The sequence below is a fragment of the Pyrgilauda ruficollis genome, unplaced genomic scaffold (assembly GCF_017590135.1).
Source record: "Pyrgilauda ruficollis isolate IOZ18807 unplaced genomic scaffold, ASM1759013v1 scaffold51, whole genome shotgun sequence".
NCBI classification, from domain to species: Eukaryota; Metazoa; Chordata; class Aves; order Passeriformes; family Passeridae; genus Pyrgilauda; species Pyrgilauda ruficollis.
In genome coordinates this window covers 564,851-585,118 of record NW_024526711.1, presented here as the reverse complement: position 1 = coordinate 585,118, position 20,268 = coordinate 564,851, and the positions used below count along the sequence as shown (strand labels likewise).

General features: G+C 35.3%; 1 protein-coding gene across 1 annotated transcript in view; it reads right to left on the bottom strand.

The window, feature by feature from the left end:
- The window catches only part of BCKDHB (branched chain keto acid dehydrogenase E1 subunit beta), a 106,125-nt gene that overhangs the window by 70,562 nt on the left and 15,295 nt on the right, over positions 1–20,268 (bottom strand). Inside the window, exons 4-8 of the mRNA XM_041480409.1 lie at positions 14,161–14,294; positions 13,324–13,479; positions 9,287–9,395; positions 2,927–3,024; positions 718–828 (exon numbers count right to left, since the gene is read on the bottom strand). Of these exons, the coding sequence (XP_041336343.1) occupies positions 718–828; positions 2,927–3,024; positions 9,287–9,395; positions 13,324–13,479; positions 14,161–14,294 (608 nt within the window). The remainder of the gene's footprint in view (positions 1–717; positions 829–2,926; positions 3,025–9,286; positions 9,396–13,323; positions 13,480–14,160; positions 14,295–20,268) is intronic.

Here is a 20,268-nt window from a genome sequence, read left to right as displayed (position 1 = left end):
AGCTGCAGACATTTCTCAATCTCCTGAATAATTTGTTTAGGACCATAAAATGAGCAAGTGAGCCCAGCATGAATTAGGACCCAAGGAGTTGTTAGCCATGGTCCTGTAGTACTGTGGATTTGCCAGATTAAGGAAACTCAGCTCTAGCAGAAGCAGCAAGTGTTCTGTCAGTGACATCAAAGACTTCCACAAAGAAGAAAAGGACTTTCTAGTACCCAGGAATTTCAAACTAGGTAGTCTGAGAAGAGTAAATGCTGCTTTTTCTCCCCAACCCAAGAATTCATATAGCTTAAATCAAAACACTGATTTCTAAAAATACAGATATACAACACTGAGGCACATTACTGCAGACCTACAACTAGATGAAGATCTTAATGTAAAACAGCAAGAAAATAAAAAAGATAAAGGTTTTGCCAAAGACAGCAAGGATGTCAGAAAGATGAAGACTCAGAAATCATGGAAAAGCAATTTGCAGGCAGAAGTCTGATTAAATCATACCCTCCACCTGAACATAAAGAACATGTATTCTGACATTATTTTGAGCCCGGAAACATAATTCCCTTTCAATGCCAAAGCAAATGTCTGGTCCATGCAATATGCATGTACTCTGCATTTATGATACAGAACAAAAAATACAAAACAAAGCAAAAAATGTAGTTTGGTTTTTTTTTTAAATAACCTAGCTTGTTTTTAAATTAATATGCATCATTTCCTTACCTTGCAAACAGTCTCTGTATCCCATGGTAAGATGGTTCTCAGATCAATAACTTCACAGGACACACCAAGCTTTTCTTGAGCCATTGCTGCCACCTCTTTGATCACATGCACCTGAAAAAACAATGTATCATCACCAAATAATCTAAATTATGCAAATTGCTCTAAATTACACATATGGAATACAAGCAGTAATTTGACATATCACCAGCATGCTGAGCAGGGATGTTTCTATTCAATAATAACCATTTAGTATCTAGTGCATTTTTTTATTAAGTACCTAATTATTCCCAGTATTTTAGAACCACTCCAAAAACTAAATTCACTGAAGAATCACTGAGAAAAAAATTTGCTTTCTAGAGAAGTGTCTTTCAGTGAATAGTATCAGTCCTCACTATTTTTTTTTTCAATCAGCTTGAATGAGTTTTGGAAGATTTTTGTTAGGACTGTAACTAAGCTAATACCCAAATACATCAGAGTAATGTATTTTAATGTAGCAGTCCCATGCAATCCAGCAAGAATCATTAAATACATTCAGAAATGCCACACTGCAACACATCTGATCTTAGCCAAAAAGCCAAGAAACAGTTCTAGTAGTCCCAGTAACTACTCTTCCTCTAATTTAGTGAAACACAGCCAAGTGATCATCTCCAAAGCATTATCTTATGAACAGCTAGGAGAAAAAGTAATTACTACTACCTGTAAATATCCAGTTCCTGATCCCCATAATCAAAGCATACAGCAGTAGCACGACATTATAATCATTTATTGTTCTTCCAACACACAGTTTAACACCAACAATACAAATGCTGTATTACCTGATTACTATAATTAACATTCTACTAAAATAAAAGAAGTATTCCCCTCTAGCAGGAGGCTATCATTGAACTGGAATACAGATTATTCCTTATCCACCAATCAAGGAATCTTTTTATTTAGTAGCAGTGAATCACAGTAGATATAAGTCTTTCAGATCTATATCCATCCTTTACATAAGGTGTATTATGATAAGAACAGTAAAGAAAGTAATACTATACACATTCAAAACTGTATCTTGACATTCGGTTATAATACACTTTTCAGCAAAATGTATTTCAAGCATTGGCTTCTCTAAAACAAATATTTGCAAGCAAATGCTCCAACATGGAAAATAAGAACTGTTACAACTCAGATTATCCTCCACAAATATCTCAGCAAGAAACATTTGCTCCTGAGATATGAAGGTAGAAAAAATTCTCAGTATGACGTTGCCAATAAACTCTGGTGCTCTCTTTATTGTTAGAACATTTCACAATGCAGTTTTGGACTAGCAAATGACCTCCATCAAGCAACTTCTAGGCATAGTTAAGAGGTTAAAGCCGAGGACCATCCCCAATAATCAATTTGAATGAAGTCATCTTCATCTTGAAGGCAACAGAATTTAGCAACCTGGACGCGGTCAGGCAGTGTCAGTTGCCCAAAGATCAGAGGGCATTAATAAATCCTACATAAATAAAATAAATAAATCCTACAATTGTCACAAAAGTTCTAAGCTCCTCTCCTCTAAAAGCTTCTCAGATACAACTAGGCCAAGAAAATAGCAACTTCTGATTAGTCCAAGCTAGACTCAAATTTCTTTTCTGTAATTCTGATGTACGAAGATGTATTTTCTAAAAAGCTTTCTCAATATTTGCAGACCTTAATTTGGCTGGGGGAGAGGGGAGGCAGGGGGGGTTGTCAATGATGTTCCTGAACAGCTTTGAAATGTAACTGTTAGAATCAAACCTATACCAATCCCTACTGTTCCATGCATTTTTAACTTTCTGTAGAAAGGGACCCCAAGGTTACACTTCTTTAAATCATGCAATGAAGATCTATACTTTTCATTCCGCATACCATTTTGAACTTTTCTTTCCCACTGCCCTCCTCAGTTACATCTCACTGCCCCATTCTTAAATCTATCATTTCCATAATCATAGAAAAATCATTAGCCTGATGCACAGGTACCTCTTCTACGCTTCCAGAGTCATCTTCAACCAAAAATGGGTAAAAACTTACACAACAAAAAACAGGTTTTATAGAAATTTAAACACTGGCAAACATTCATCCCAGCATATAGTGATGGAAGACACACACATTTTAACGTCTGGCACTTGAGCTTGCATGCAAATATCACCGACCCCCTAGGCCAGGCTTTGCTGGGTGACAAATAGCTTCTAAGAGAGTTACTGACCTGAGTGCCCCAAGCAACCATTGTCACATCACTGCCCGTCTGCAGCACCTCAGCTTGAGACAGTGGAATGTTGTAGGGCTCTACAGGAACTTGTTCCACTGAAAAAAGAGAGAGGGGGCAGAATAAGAATAATAAAGATACCTTTATTAGTCAATATTATCCCATAAAAACATACACTGAAATTTTTCTTCACTGTTGAAGCCATCTAAAATAATAGACTAAAATTACACTGAGTATGTTACTGGTGCCCAGTGACAGGATGAGGAGCAATGACCATAAACAAAAACAGAAAAAGCTTCACCTCAATATGAGGAAGAACTTTATGTTGAGGGTGGCAGAGCACTGAACACCCCACAACACAGGGAGGTTGTAGGGTCTCCCTCTCTGGAGAAATTCAAAACCCACCTGGATGTGTTCCTGTGTCACCTGCTCTAGGTCACCCTGCCTTGGCAGAGGGGTTGGACTGGATGATCTCCAGAGGTTCCTTCCATCCCTAACAATTGTGTGATTTTATTAGCATTAGACCAAAATAATTGAGTATTAGCATTCATTTCAAAGGTTTAGCTGCAATTCAAATTCTTTTTAATTAGACTGTTACAAATATGTTCAGTGTAGAGTTTAATTTGTTATATACCACAACAAGATTATGCATATATACACATGCAAAAGATAGTAATAAGTTCTGATGTACACCAAGTCAAAATGTCAGCATCAGATTTGGAAATGGACACTGCTACAGTTGATAAAAAAATCTCAAGTAACAACTAATTGATCAGAAATCTTGATTATTCTAGTAATCATCAGAAGAGTCTTGAAATTATACTTTAATACTCAGACAAAAAGGATCACCTGTGCCAGCATCCTCCTGATGCTCCAAGTATGGTGCTGTGCAGTTTTATGTTTAAATTGAAGTAAAAAGTTTTCAGAACCTACATAGGGAATGTCAGAAAGAACTTCTGATTATAGCAGTTTTAAGTAAGTCTAAATATTTTTTCTTTAAAAAATGTTACCTAATCACCAAAAATACACAACAAGAGAGAAGGCAAGAATTAGGCATCTTGTCTTGTCCTAAGACATTTAACATAGCTCCATTCAAGACTCATTTACTAGTTTTCATCTGGAAAAATGTTAGGTCAGTAGTGCTAGTTTTGAATCAGTGCTCCAATGCACTACACATTGACTGGTTTAATGACTAAAACTATGATTAAAGACATCCATTTAACACATTTTAAAAGAAATACTGGTTGTGATCTAAAGATGAACTTGTCTATGTACCAGCAAGTCAAATAATACTTCTTGAAACATATTCTAGTGATAAGTAGAAAAAAATAAATCTTCTAAATACACAGAAACAATTTATAAGGAAAACACTCTGCCTTTTTTTGTTGACTTATTTCATAGCTCATAAAATAATTATTGAGTTCCTGTTGAACAAAATAGCTTCTTGAAGTAACAATAAAGAATCTCCCTGAGTCATAGCAGTAATGAAGTGGTTAGCATTTTTCCTTCACTGTTATGGTAGATCCAACACAAGTAGAATGACCTAGGTTTCTTCCTGGCTCACAAGTTCCAAATGTAACTTCAAAAAACGAAGTAGCAAATAATTTTCAATCCTGGCAGACAATTTTCTTTTTTCTTGTTGATAATGATCTATAAATACCAGGTATATCTCAGAATCAGAGAATGGCTGAGGCAGGAAGTGACCTCTGGAGATCACCTAGTCCAAACATCCTGTTCTGCAATAATTTTTTGAATAACAAGTGGCTAGAAAAATATAGGGCTGGGAAAGTAAGGGAAAGAATTGCACATCCAGCAGTTGCTCACTGCACATTAGTGGCAGACCAGGTTTCTATGAATTGTACACATTGTACAACCCTCAGGCAACAGAAAGAGATCCTGAAAGACAATGAAATCCACAGCTATACTAATTGGCATTGCATGACTGTCTTTGTCATGAAATCGCCACCTACATGAAACCTGGAGAAAAAGAAATTTAAAAAGACACCACAGGACCTTTGACTGGAAACCCAGGATATTGACATGAATTAGGTTTTGAAGGGAGTGGGATGAGCCAGAGGAAGAACTAGAAGGTGTACATGATACAGAAATAAAAGTTTTTTCTCTGCGCAGTGGTTTTATCCACTTAGGGAAATGAAATATAACATACAATTACCCAAATTAATTAATTTCTTACTGTAGCTGAACCGTTTTGCACTGAAATGTCCATTAAATGAGTTCATCCATCATACCTGACAATTTTAAATGAAAAATTCAGCTTGTCAAAAATTTATAAAAAATTCCAACTTTGAAGTATTTTTCTTGATTGCTTTGCAAAAACTCCTCTCCCAAGTAATACAGATGAAAAATAGCATATGAAATTATTCTATTAATATTCTTTCATAGTAATTACCTAATCCAGGATAACAATGTTTACATACAAAGCAGCCTTTATTACTAAAGAAATAAAGTATTTTAAATCAAATGTTTCAAACACAGATTTCAAATACAGCAATTAATAAAAAGTTGTAATTATCAGTGAAAAAGGGCCAGGGCAATTTTAAGAGGTTACAACATCTGTTGCATTTTCTAAAGGAGCAGTCTGAATAGCAGAAAGAAAATACATGTTTTCTCATCTTACCTGCCTTGTCTCTATAACAACCACTGATGCAAGTTATATTTATTTCTACACCACCAATGTCATATATAGTACAATTAAATGAAACTGAAAAGGTCAAAAAACATCAGAGTAGGTTCTTCACAAGATGTCTAAACCTGATAATGTCAAGGTGACTCATCTTCTCCTTTGATTCATAATCATTATGTTCTCTTGACACTGCACAGCCTGTTAACACTTTTTATAAATCAAAGGCTCCTTTTCCTTTTTAATTCAGATATTTTCTTAGTATCTCTGACATTTAGGGGGACATCACTACGGCACTTTCAATAACATTATGATCTCGTAAGTTAAATAGCAACAGAATTCTCTCTTTGCACGTGTACTTGCATATTTAACTCTAGATTTTTACTCAGAAAGGTTTACATTTCTTTGCTCCTTCCTAATATAATTGAAGGAAAATTAACATGCACAATATTTCTGATAAACACTTGTATGGTTATGTGAAAGAAGAAAGCATCTGCTCCTTGAAGGGTGTCTAGAAAAGGATCTTTACAATGCAAAAGGGGATAACAGGAAGAGAGAAAAGCCATGAGGAAGGACACACAGGGAGACAGACCTTACCACAAAGGTTGAGAGTGGCAGAACCAAACCTGTTCAGTCCCACTTATTGATAAGGGTATGGGGAATATGTGAGTGTTTCTTTCAGTAAAACTATCTGATGGGATGATAAACAAAAAGGAGAAGCTATAAACAAAATTTGCAGACATATAAGTGAAGACAAATATGACTAAGACAAGAAAAAAAACTTGTCAGGAACACTCAGAGAAGGGTTATAAATTTTTGGTGGTTGGAATGGAGCAGGAGTGGGATTTTTGTCATTATTTTAGTTTAATTTTTTGCTTGCTTGTTTTAAACAAAGCATTATTACCTTCAGGCCTCCTGAATAAGGACAGATACCCTGTCTTTTAAAGACTATCCCACCTACAGTTTCTTTTCAACTGCAATTTCAAATATATCAACTCTGAACAATCAGAGACAAGTATTTAGAGGCCTCATAGGAAAAAATAAAAGTCCATTAGAGGAAAATGACGAGGCTCAAAAGCCTACATTAATTTTACAGATAGAAAATCTTCTTTCTCATTAACATCCTTAACACCTTAATTTTTCAGCTAAGTCCCTACACACCCACTGTAACATCAGTCACAAAGCTCTCTGAACAAACATGTCTATTCACATGAAGCTAAAGAAAAAAAAAAGAGCTATAGTAGGGGCATATAATTTCATTATTCAATGATCATCATGGAAATAAAGAAAATTATTTTCATCTGGAACAATGAGATCCCAAATCTTAGGTGCAGTATTATACCATGCTAAAAAGAAAAAAAAAAAAAAAAAAGATAAGTAATAGAGGACAACTGATACCATTTTGTGTTCTTGTTTTGGAAAGCCTGCGTGTTCCCAGCCTTCAGAAAACCCTGTACTGTTTTGAGACACTCATGGAAAGACACAATAAATACAGACATAGTTGAAGCTTACTGTCTAAGCCAATTTCTGAATGCATATGATTTTCTTTCTCCTGCTAGAATCAACACACTCACATGGGGTATTGTAAAAATTTTCTTTAGGAAATACAAGAAAGTCGCATCTTTAAAACCCTTCTTTCCACCATTTATCTTATTCTTGTTTACCAGGCTTGTGTCTCATTGCTGCTGCCTCTTGATCTTATCAATCATGATAGCCCCGGTCCATTCCTGAATTCACCAGGCCACCTGGTTTTCTATGGTGGAATTACCAGAAACCCTGACTGTGGCCAGGAGAATAAGAACGAACTCTAAGAGAAATCAATTTTATAGGAGAACATAAAAACCATTCCATACAGTAAAATATTCCTGCTTTACATTGTAGAAATAATAAAACATCCATGTAGATGAAAGAAGTTACCCGTTACAATCATCCCTGTCAAATGTACATATAGTACATTTGTTGATGCAAATGTACTATAAATTTCAACTTACACCACTAAACTGATGTTCTTAGAAATTTTAAGACAAAAAATATTGGTAAAGTCTCTGAAAATTAGCCATCAGAATACAGGAGGAAATCACTGTCCTTCAGAAATTACCAATAACAGCAATGCTGTAGCTGGTTACTGACCAGCACATACATCACATTAAACACTATTTCAGCACATCATTACTCAACATTTCCATCACAAGCCTGATTTATGTTCAATAAATGTCCAGTAGTTGCTTTACAAGTCATTTCCTCAAATACAAAAACCTCCCTATATTCTCAAAAGCTGTGTGATATTGATGTGCAGCCTTTCATGCCAATATGAAAGCAAGTATTTTAATAACTCTACAGTCTATACTTGTGACTTGTAAATACTGGGGGCAAGGGAGAGAAATAAAGGTCTGTTTTAAAAACACTTAATTTTTTTTCTTTGTTTAACAGGACTCAGACTCAAGCTCGTTTTTCAAACTACTTCCTCTAAATGAATGGACAGAGGTTTTATAGCTCTGTTTGAGTAAGCCCTCAAATTTTAGTAAGCCCTCAAACACTGAACCTAAGCAATGCAGCACCCTAAGGATACATCACACCCACCACACTAAAAATAGATGCACTTTTAAATTTACATTGCTAATGGGATTTCTGGGCCTTTTTTTAAAATATAAAAGCAAATAAGCAGTTTTACCAGTAAATATCCTATTTGTTCCTGAATTATATTATTAATTTTTTGTAGTTCTGATGTCTATTTTCTAAATTTTTCCTTTCTTACTGTCTCCCTAGGAAGAGGAAAAATTTACTGACAAAATGGATGCACTGATGGAAAAGTGCTGTCACAAGACCCAAAGTAAAATAGAAATATTTTGTCTGTCACTCAAATTCAGCCAACACTGAGTCAACTTATAAACTGGACTGATGGATCAAGCATAGTTCACATATAAAGCCACAGGACAGGGAAACGCTACAGGTAGGTCAGGGCTTCAGTTCTATTTTATCAGTTGCTTATTCTATTTCTCTGCCTGTCTCCACATGCAAAATTTTTCATCTGTTTTCTGTTCTGTCAAGTTTCTCTAGTCCAAAGAAGTAACAAGCTAATTTTTAGAATGAATTTAAACACCATCATTGTTAATTTCTGCTGTTCCAGTACTTTACATATAAGCGAGTTGTTAAAACTACTCTGAACCAGAAAGTTCACTATGACTAAAAACAAAGTAATCACAATCACATTTTCTTTCTAATAAGGTTGAAAGCTAAATGAGCAGATTTTGAAGATTTTTAGAAATTAAGCATTTCAAAGAAATTTGAACTTTGAGAAAATGGTGATGGTGGGGCTCAGTTCTTTTGGAAAAATAAAAATTGATCTGGAAACTTATTTTAGTATTTAGTGTTACCACAAGAAAGCAGTTCAAATTCTGCTAAATTTATATTGTAATTTGATAAAGAATAATACCTCTTAGTTCTACTTCTTCTTTTAACCTTAGGCTGTAAAGCATTCCACTTCCAAAGCTAATTGAGCATAAATCAGATGGTAAATGTTTGTTTCTCTTTGCAGTCAAACTTTGAGAATCTACTCAGTTTTCACAATTCCTCTAAAAACCCAATCCACAATATAGCTAGAGACCAAACAAGTCAAGATTTCTACTGAAGTATTGCTTTAGCTGTGACTATTAGCATATATGTGCAAAAACCCCCAAACTTGTTGCTTTTATTGGCAAATACAACATACAAATCTTTACCTGCTGCTCTGTAAAGTATTTTAGGTTCAAAGAATATGCATGGATTTTTGTCCTCTATGCATGACAGCAGCAATCCTTTGGCCTGCAAAGGACTCCTCGGAATAACAATCTGTAAAAATATTTTTAAGTACTTCAGTTAAAATAGCAATTTTGCTAGAAACTTCCTCAATAATACATAAAACTAAGACATTATTAGCTTTAAATAAATCTACATACAGATTGAGCTGTCCTTACAAAGTGAATTGACATCAGTGCTACATTATTAAAACACACTCCAAATTTTGAATTTTATTTTGTTCACTGATGAGGCTTTAATAGTTCCCCTCTATACAGTGATTTAAATACTAAGGTACTGTGCTCAGATAAGGTAGAAGTAACATCTTAACAGTAACATTTGAGGTAAAAGAAATGGAAAAAAGTCAGATTAATATACATATATATATGCATAACCTTGATAAAATAAAAGTAGATGTACAACAAAAAAAAAATGCAGCTGAGTGATCCACAGCTACTTGGGTAAAGATTCATCAGAACAGACCTTAAAGGTATTCAGACTTAGTCCAGTAAGTTTAGAAGGCTACAAAAGGAAATAGTTATTTAAAGCTGACTTTCTTTGCTTATGGTGGAAGCTTGAAATTTGGTCATTTTGGAAGTAAGTAACCAATACCTTAAACCATTATCAAGCAAAAAAACCTAAGGCCTCCAGATGTAATCCAAATACATGGAAGGAAACAGTATAATTCATTTGCCAATAGAAGAATTAATTTTGGATGATCTAAGAGAATTTCAATTATTAAAAGAAAATTACCAAATTATCACAGTTTAAATGAAAATAGAACCCAAGAGCCAAATTCCCTCAATCAGAAGAACCAATTAATTTCCACCCCAGGGACCTCAAAGAGCTGGAACATGCAGGGTGAAGCCTACCAGCAAACACTTTCATAGCTCTGAAGTTAGAAGTCACTGAAAACATTAGCTCTAGCACTTGTTTAAAAAAAAATATACATTTTAAACACAGCCATGGCTTCAAAATATATTTTAAGAGTAATATCATTTATTTATATAAAAATAATATAAAAGAGTGAAAACACAACCTAAATCTCCTATTACATGAAATTAACTTGAGAAGTGATTTTCTAAACAAGGGAGAAGCAGTTTATTAATATTTCACCAAAGCATTTGGTAACAGACACATGAGAAATTACCCATGGATGTCACTAGCACAGGTCCTTAGGAATGAATCACTTTTAGGACAGACTTTATTTACCTTATTCATTTACAATGTTAAGTCAGAACATGGTGATGAAGACTATTCCAAAGCTGGAAGTCACTACACTACAGAGGATTATACTAAAAAGACACAGTTCACCAAAACAAACTGAAAAATGCATAGAGAAAGTCACATGTTTAAGGACTACATTTTTGTTACAGATTTAGAACTCAGGAGTAGAAATTCAGATGTGAATTTACTATCTACTCAAAAAATGACTAGCATACTATGCAGTTAAGTCCTAAAAAAAAGTAACAACATAGCCAAGGAACTGTTAATGCTATTGTAAAAATCACTACTAGAAACTCAAGTGGAATACTTAATGATTCTTTCAACCCTTTGAAAAGAAAATTAATGAAACAGACGTCAAAAGAGCTCCAGATACTGTTAACATTTCTTTGATACTTTGATTTCTTTAGTCTAACAAAACAAATACTAAAGAGAGTACAAGTGTTTTAGGATATAAATGGGACGGTGAAGGACAGATAAGTTAAATATACAAGTTAGTCAAGAACAAATTCAGGCTGGAAATGAAAAAGAAAGCTTCTAACCATGAGAGAAGATATTCGTACAATGGAATGCAGAGAATCAATATTAATGTCTTCCATGTACACCCTCACAACAGTGGACAGAAGATACACCCATCCAGCAGTGTTCTCAAACCCCAATAAGCTTTGCCTAAGTACCAATGACCACAATCCTTCCCCTGAATAACCAGAGTTGAACAAACTCCCCTTGGCTTGAGCAATCCAAACTCTACCTGCCACTTAAGAAAAACAAAAAATAAAAAGCCAGAAACCTTTCAGAAAGTTTAATAAGAGGGTTGTTTTGAAAGCCACTCTTTCCAAAGATCAAACCCTGCCCTTCTCAGCTTGCAAGACATGGACTTGCCTCCTGTAATACTGAGAAAGTATGCTTAGATATGGGACATTTGAAAATGCAACTGAAACACCAGTTCATTTTAACTTCTTGATTTCTATTTTAAGGGCCAGGGTTATTCATAAATACCTGCAATCTTGAAACATTATGAAGAGTACCAACAAACAGCATGCAAAAAATATTAAAGTTACAACATTGTTTTCACAAAGCAATAATATTCAAAAGATAGAGTCTAAAACACTTCTCTGTGCACAAAAAATAGTAGATTGCTCCATCAGTTCCACAGAATTAATGTGCCTTTAAGACGCATCTGAGATGACAGATCTTAGTGGTAGCAACCTATTTTAGCATTTTTCCCAAGGAAAAGTGAAAGAAAGTGAAAAACCAACACAAAGATCAGAGGTGGGAACAAAGAAATCATATTACATGAAGTGACTAAATAAAATTCTGACTTACTAACTTGCTGATAAGACTAGCCACCAATCTAGGTAGTTGGTATGATTCAGAAAGAGAATTAATCACCAGAGAGGACCACTAAACCTCATCCCATGGTTTAGTATATAAAAATTTGAGACTGACCTACAAGGTCAGCAGAAATTAGCTGGACCTGGAGTCAGTATTTTAACTATCTAAGCTATGTTTTGCTTTCATACAATAATAAACTACTTTAGTTTTAAACAAGCTCTAGAAAACATTTGACTCAATAACCTGACAAAAGACTTTGTAGATTGCTTTTGTCTATAATCAGGAAATACTTCCAAGTTCAGAAGAGGACATCAACTACCAAAAAGAACACAAAGACAAGAATGTATCCTATTCCTCAAATATAATGAAAAAGTGTGAATAATACAGGGTTTTTTATTTAAGAGAAGAACAAGTAGGAGAAATGCCTATGGCCTCCCTGTAGATGAGTAATATCTGAAGCTTTAGGACACCAAAATCATACAGAGACAACAGTATAAACAGAAGATAAACAATGAACATGTGTCTTTAGAACACAAATACTGGTTCTGCTTAAATCTTCCACATTGATCTGCCATGAGTCATTGCTCAATGGACTGGATGCCAACTAACCCAGAAGTACAAGCTCACAGACAAAAATTTGGTCAGGAAAAAATGCAGAGCCTGACAAACAGTGCTCTCTTGATCTGAGATGACTAGATCCTACACTTCCCTTTCTCTAGGAAAGTTATCCACCTGAGCACTAGGCATCTTCACTTCAAGGGAAGCCACCATCTCAGGTAGAAAGCTTGCCTGAAGTTCTCACTCAGAGAATCAGCAAGCAGTTGAGTTTGGCAAGGATCTCCAGAGGGTCATCTGGTCCAATGCCCTTGACCAAGCAGAGGCATCCAGATCCAGTTGCCTGGAACCACATGCAGACAAATTCTGAGTACCTACAGGAATGGAAACTCCACAAACTCTCTGGCAATCTGTACTTCCTCATGTTCAGAAAGAGCCTCTGGTGTTCCAGTTTGTGCCTACTGCCCACCACTGTCTTTCATATAAATTAATTCAATAATGCACTTAAGAGAGACACACAAATGTTAAAAAAAATAAAAGGAAAAGTACTACCTATTAAGTGTTAGTTTTTAGGTTCTGTACTATACTGGACACAAAACTATGTAAAATGTATGGTTGTAGTGCAAAAAAACAGACAAATATAAAATGCTATGTGTACTAAAGATTGCTTCAATAATGGCTATAAATTTTCAAACACTTAACAGTTTAAGTTTTCTAATAGTTTTTAATTAACATATTCAGATATTTTGTCGTGGATTGACACCTACTCTCCTTCCCCTGTCTGCACACAGACTCATTGTTAGCTAGGTCCATTATAAAACAAACAAACAAACAAAAAAAAATCTTCATAAAATAAGAGTTATTATACCTTTATTCCTGGACAGTGAGCAAAAAAGGCTTCTGGACTTTGAGAGTGATATAGTGCACCATGACCCACACAGCCCCACGGTGCTCTAATGGTCAGGTTTCCACAATTGAACAGATCTCCAGAGCGGTAACGATATTTTGCTGCTTCATTAACAATCTGGGAAGATTTATATACAAAAGTAACATTCAGTCCAATACCTCTAGTTATGCATCAAGACACTTCAATACATGCAATGTAGCTACATCATCTGTTCCATGCATGGGATTCAGAGGACGAAATTAGAAGCAAAGGAATACTGTAAGTCAGCACAAAGACAAACATTTCCCAAGGCAATAAACCAATAATTTATTGTGTTCAAGTTAGATGCCTAAGCCTCAGGGGCAGCCTTATAACCCAGTTGTTTCATCATTCTATACTGTCAATCAGCCCAGTCCAGACCTGTACTTTGTCCTGTGGACACATGGCCAGCTGCAGCTGTATGCAGAAAGGAGACTGTGTTCAGAAGACACAGACTGTTGACTTTATGGCTGCTAAAGCCAACACAGCCACAAAACCAAAAATGAAAACAAACAGACATCTGCCTCAAACCAGATCTTTAATTTCCATTATTTAATAAGCCTTCAAATTTGACATGGTACAGTTTACTGTTTACAGTACAGTACTAGCACTGTTTGCAGTTTATGCCTGTTTACCTAAAGCATGCATAAATATTAGTAATGCAGCTGTGGCTATATTTGCAAAAATTACATATTCAAACCAAGTACTAATGCTAACAGAAGAGTAATTTAAACAGTTGTAAGATTTATTTTAACCGCTCTCAAATTTATTAGTACTAACCTGATCAAATGCTGGAAAAATGTAATCTGCAAACTGAATTTCTGCAATGGCTGTAGCACCTGTAACAGCAATTCCAATACCAAAGCCAACAATTCCTTGTTCACATAAAGGGGTGTTGAAAACTCTGTCTTTACCTGTATTAAAAAAAAAACAAACAAACAAAAAAACCACACAATTCCTTTAATATAACCAGCTTTAAGCAGAAAATATTGTCCCGGAAATATTTTATTTATAAATAAGTCACATGCAATTAAACATATGGCTGTTTAGATGGGCTTTTACAGGTGTAGCAACAATAACCATCCATTAGAGGTACAGATACTTTAACTTGTAACAACCCAGAGGAAGAAAAGGAGAAACTAAATGAAAGCTAAGAACAGTTTCTGTAACTTAAAACATTCTTAACACTTGAAGGAAAATTTGTTCTGATGTATTCACATTTAAACATGCATACCCCCCATGCTTATATGTGAGTGAACAATACTTACAAGTGTTTTTAATAGTTCACAATAAAGGTAAGTGTTGCTTCTTCCATTTTTTTTCCAGGCACTGACAAGTAACTGTCCCTGCTCAAAGGCAGGCAGATGTCCAGGGGCACCTGCACAAAAGCACACTGCCTCTGGTCAGCAGTGCCCATTCTCAGCACTCTTCTCTCCCAAGGTAAGGCCACATTTACATAAGTTGCTTTGTCTCCAAGGAAGTGCAGTTCCTGCTACAAATCTAAAATATTTGATTTCATTTCTTCCCTATGGGAGTGCAAAAGGTTACCTTAGTGCTGACACATTTCTGTGCCACAGTAATTTCAGATCCCAAATATGCATCAATCTAATAGATGGTTGCACACAAAATTGTTCAGTTCATGAAATCAAAAACAAGTAGGAGTGGGAGGGAGATGAAACACCACTACAATATCCTGTAAAAGACACATTTACAATATTTGCCAGCAGTACTTTTCTGCCAAGGGAGTACAGCAGAAAAAAATCTTAGTCTGCTATTAAATCTTCCTTTTAGAACATTGGGTAGACAGTAGGTTTCTATAGGAATCCATCATGCATGAAAATGCCAAGACTTCAAATTGGATGGAAAAAATGTGCACAGTGCACACCACTGGCTATGAAATAAATTAAACAATAACAAAATAACCATGAAACAACTAACCAAAAAACCAGACTAAACTAATAAGTGGGAAAGCTGTTACTAGGAGGAATTCTAATTTCAATATCAACCATAAAAAGGAAAGCTAACAAAAGTTTTGAGAGAGGGATGATTAGGGAAAAACCATTGTCCAAGGCTGTATTTGCAATATACTAAAGGGAGGTGTGTTTTACAAATCTTTAAAGGACACATCTTTCATTTTCACAGGTCACCCAGCACACCACTCTCACCCCTTGTCTCCTGTCCATATGCAAGTATGTACGTACACATATCAGTGAATACATTTTTGGCTCTCCCTCTGCTTTCCTTTGTTTCCCCTCCACGAGCAATATTTGTTTAAAGCAAGTAAAAAAAAAAAAATCCCATCAAATGTAACTACAGTGTTGCTGGGTCAGTGAGGCTACACAAGCCAACACCAAGTTCAAAGAGCTGCCACAATTGCAGGACACACCATGATTTCTCATACAAGACAGTGGAAACAAAGAAAATCCAAGATTAATTTTTCCCCTAGAGGGACTGTTCACTGTGTAAATTGTTTTCATCCCTGAAGGAGCTGTAATTTCAGTTCCTATATTGCATTCTGTGAAAAATGTGTATTTTATGATTGGCTTTTCGCAAGTATTAAAATGCGAATAGTTAATTAAGTATTAAATTAACTCGTTTTTCACACATTCTCTGGTGCACTCCCTCTAAACTAAAATTGTATTAACAATATGATGATATATGGTAATGTTGGTAATTTTCCTTCCTGCTTTCTACTTTCCTGCTTCTTACAAATCCATCAGCAGATCACTATTTGTCACTTCACTTGTTTACAGGATATTTTGATCTAAGGCTTATAGCTTACCTAACCTTATTCTTTATTAACCGATTATTCAGAGTACACTGCAATAGCCTAATACACAGGTTCCATAAATAAATAACCCTCACACAAAAATTGAAATGTATTTGAACAATCCTGTAAAATAAGCTTTTAACTAATAATTGATACGAAGTTGAAAATTAATTCTTTAATTTCAGTTTAGGGTGGTGAAATAATTTAAAAGCATGTTAGCCCCACCACGCTAACATGTAACACTATAATTCAAAATATAAAATACATCCTACTAAAACTGCTGAAATACTAATGAAATATTAAATGAGAGGTATCACATTGTTATCAATGGAGTATGATGAAATAAGTGAAGTGAAAATCATTAAAGCAAAAGTGAAATGTAACAAGACAGCTGTAATGTGAAGCACCTAGTTTGGAGTTTCAGGACTAAAGGTACAATTCTGAAGCACTATGACTTAGAAAAGAGTGAGCGAGGGAACTCAATGAAAGAAATTTATTACTCAGGAATGGTTTTCATTGCAGCATTAAAACAATAATACTGACCTCTTAAAAGAAAATCCTACAGCACTTTACTACATATTACATCAGAAAACAACCTCAAGCAGAGTTTCAAGGAGTAGGGCATTCTTTATAAAATCTAGCCCCTTATGACAAAAAGACATACACATTGTTAGGATAAAACAAATATATTCATTTCCCCAAACATTAAAAATCGTATGGTGTTGCTTTAACCTTCTATGTTTATTGATACAGTATGAAAATCATTACTAAAAGTAACACAAAATATTTAAATATTTAGCATTTAAATGCATTAAGATTATATATTTTTATCTATTTTATTTCATATTTTCTTATTTTTCACTTTTTTCCAATACATGAAAAGGAACTCCATTTTGATAAGCCACCATTCACACCATCCTCGGCAAACCAGCTGAGTCAGATTTCAGCTGAAATCTGACTGAAGCAGACAAACAACCCAGAGATACTTTGTGCTTCTATATTTCATTTCCTTACCAACAAAGAAACATTTCCTAAAATGTGTTCCTCTCCTATGATTTGCGTCAGCCACACAGCTCAAAACAAACACCAACTCAAGGAGCTGACTCGTCAGCCCAGGTGAAAGCAGCACCTCTGTATTTTCTGCAGCCAGGTGCGTCAGCCCCTGCAGGAAGACATTACGCTGGTGTGCATTTCAATTAACCTGCCTGGCTTTATAAACACTCCTGGTTTCAGCCATCTTAACAGGTCCGTGCCCTTTGCCAGCTACTGAGGGAAGCAATGTCAAAAAAAAAAAGGATTATTCTTCTCATCGCTCCATCCCAATAACTCAGGAGTAAGACTAGATGCATGTTCAGGAAGTAAAAAAACACTATATAAGTCTTCCCTAACAAGGAAAATCTGAAATTATGAAGAACAAACATTAAAGAAAAAAGCAATACTTGGTTCAATTTTACTTAAACAAAAAAGGACTGATCTTTGTGATTTTCAGAACAAAGATTGCTCAAATTACCACTGACCCTTTGTGTAAGAGACAAAAGCTTTAAGGCAGTCTCATAGTCATCTTCTCATTCGCCAGGAATAAGGAGTTTCATAGCAACCTAACAGAACATGTTTACAGACATTTGTAGTCGATTATTGTGCATTAATGTTTTGGCTGCTTCATCTTTATTTGTTCCAAGCCATCAGGAAAAAAGGACTTCAGGATTCAGTAACTGCAACGAGTCATGTTCCTGTCTTAATTTAACTTCAAAAATGAGATATTCAAACAATATTAAATCTCCTATAATGTTAACACAACACCCAATGCTCCAACTCTGAATAATTTCATATCACTCTGCAAGAGTCTATCCTGGACCATTTGGGTGGTTGAAGGAATACTGCTGGTGATTTAGCCAAAGGAGAACTGTGCTTTGTTTTCAAAATACTGCTGTATCACTGGTGTTAAAAATGCATAACACATCTTAAAAGATATCAGTACTGATCAGTATTAACAATATATACAGATAGCATTTTATTTGTCCCAATGATCTCACTTACTTCCATTTAAAACATCCATAAGAAGCCAAATAGAAAAGTCTAAGAAGCTAAATATATTAGGAGTTCAACCAAAGCAGTCAGGCTGCACATGCAGAAAGGACTGGAAAGAAAAGATGAAGTTTTTTGGTACCCACCAGGGACTTTGTGTAGGAAATTCAAATAGGAATTACTGATTTCCAATCAGTCCTGCCTTTAAAGATCTTTTTTAACCTTAAAATATTTAGGATTTTTCACAGATGTACTTCTACATCAGTCTACTAATTTTATTTCTTAACATAATCAAAACAATCTATCCAACATTTAAGCTTTCTTGGTCCCAGCCACCCCTTTTAAGCCTCATTTTACAACTGGTGACACTTGTAGTCTTCCATTTCTCTGATACTATACAAGAGGGCAAGCCAAACAGCAAGTAAATTTACTCAGCTCTTTTGGAGCTCCTGGGTTAACAAAAAGTAGTTCTACTAACTTATTCCTTTTAATAATTTTGTTCTACCATTTTTTCTACTGATAACCTAGTCACAGTTCTCCAGCTTTAAAAAATAGGCCCTGTTGCTCTAAAGGGAATACCAGTAAATATACATTAACTTTACAGCTGAATATAGACATTTCCAAGCTACTTGTCCAAAGCAGAGCTTCAGGCTCACTGACACAGAGATGCTTTAACTCTCAGTCTTGAAACTTTGCACATGCTGTGTTGTTTAAAAAGCTGCTTTTTCCAGAACTATCCATGTTACAATACACTATTTCACCTAACTGATGAAAAGTGATTATATGAAAAGGATTTCATATGCTGAACTTCTGAAGATGACTTTTTCCTACTGTGCATAGAATAACAACTTATAGAATTTAGCTGTACTCCACTCCTGTTCTTTCCCAACGCTGTATCGTACAAAAGCCAAGAACATTTTTGTGTGCCCAAACATTCCTAACAGGCTTCACAGACCCAGCCATGCCTCTGGTTTAACTCAGCCAACCCCAGGGCTGAGTGACCAGGTCTCAGCCCTCAGTCAAGCCAGTGTAAAGCCTCCAGTCAAGTGCAGTGATTTGGTCTGTTAATAGGAGAAATGTGTGTATCCACACACACTGTGTACACACTGCGTATGCCTTCAAAACAATTTCAACATTTAGGTACCCTGAATTAAAAATTCATTCAATTTTTGATTATTCAGCTACTAAGTACGCCATATTCCCATTACATTTGCCATAAATATTCCAAAAAGTCATATTATGGCAGTAAGATGCAAAAGTTCGTAAAAAAAACTAACTGTGAAAGTTAAAAATCTGTGAGCAACTGACAACAGGGTCAGAAATGAGATTTGCATGCACTAAACTAAATTAGCTGCTTCCTATTTTGCTGCTGCAAAATCCACTATCATGCTCTATTTTGCAACAAAGGAGCTGACTTCCTATTATGCTCTTAGACAGAAGCTTTTAGACAGAAGTTTTAAAGATCAAATGACAGATAAGTCTTTCTTACTTGGTTTCACATGTTCACAGGAGTCCTAATTATGCTTCATTTGGGGCAAAAAAAGGAAAATCCCACAAAAAAAATACATTCTTCTCAACCACTTGTCACTACTGTGTTGCCCAAAGTAAAGGACACCTGGCAACTGGTAAGAACAGAATTACCTGGCAACTGGTAAAAACAGGAATTCTTCAAAGGTTTATCACATAAGTCACTGACATATCCAACATTTTAGAAAAGCACTTCAAGTAATTTGGAAATTAGGAACAGCTGAAAGATGTATTTTCTTTTTAAGTCTCCCCCATTTATTAAATCATACATTTGAAGAAGCATGAATGTTTGAACTAGTAGTTCTAGCTCAAAGCCTTCTCAACAAGTCATTCTTTGACCTAAGATGATGCATTTTTCTTCTAAGAGTTTATTAGATCACGAGTACACTTTCACATTCTCTCCCCCAATATTCCCTCAGGAGAAAAGCCTGTTTACTGCATTTCCACTTAACCCTCACTCTCACAGACTACACATAGTATCAGTCAGGAGAACTGCTGAAGTACAAAGAAAAGGTTACCATGGACAGAAATTCTTATAATCTGCACAGTTACCAAATTTCAGGTTT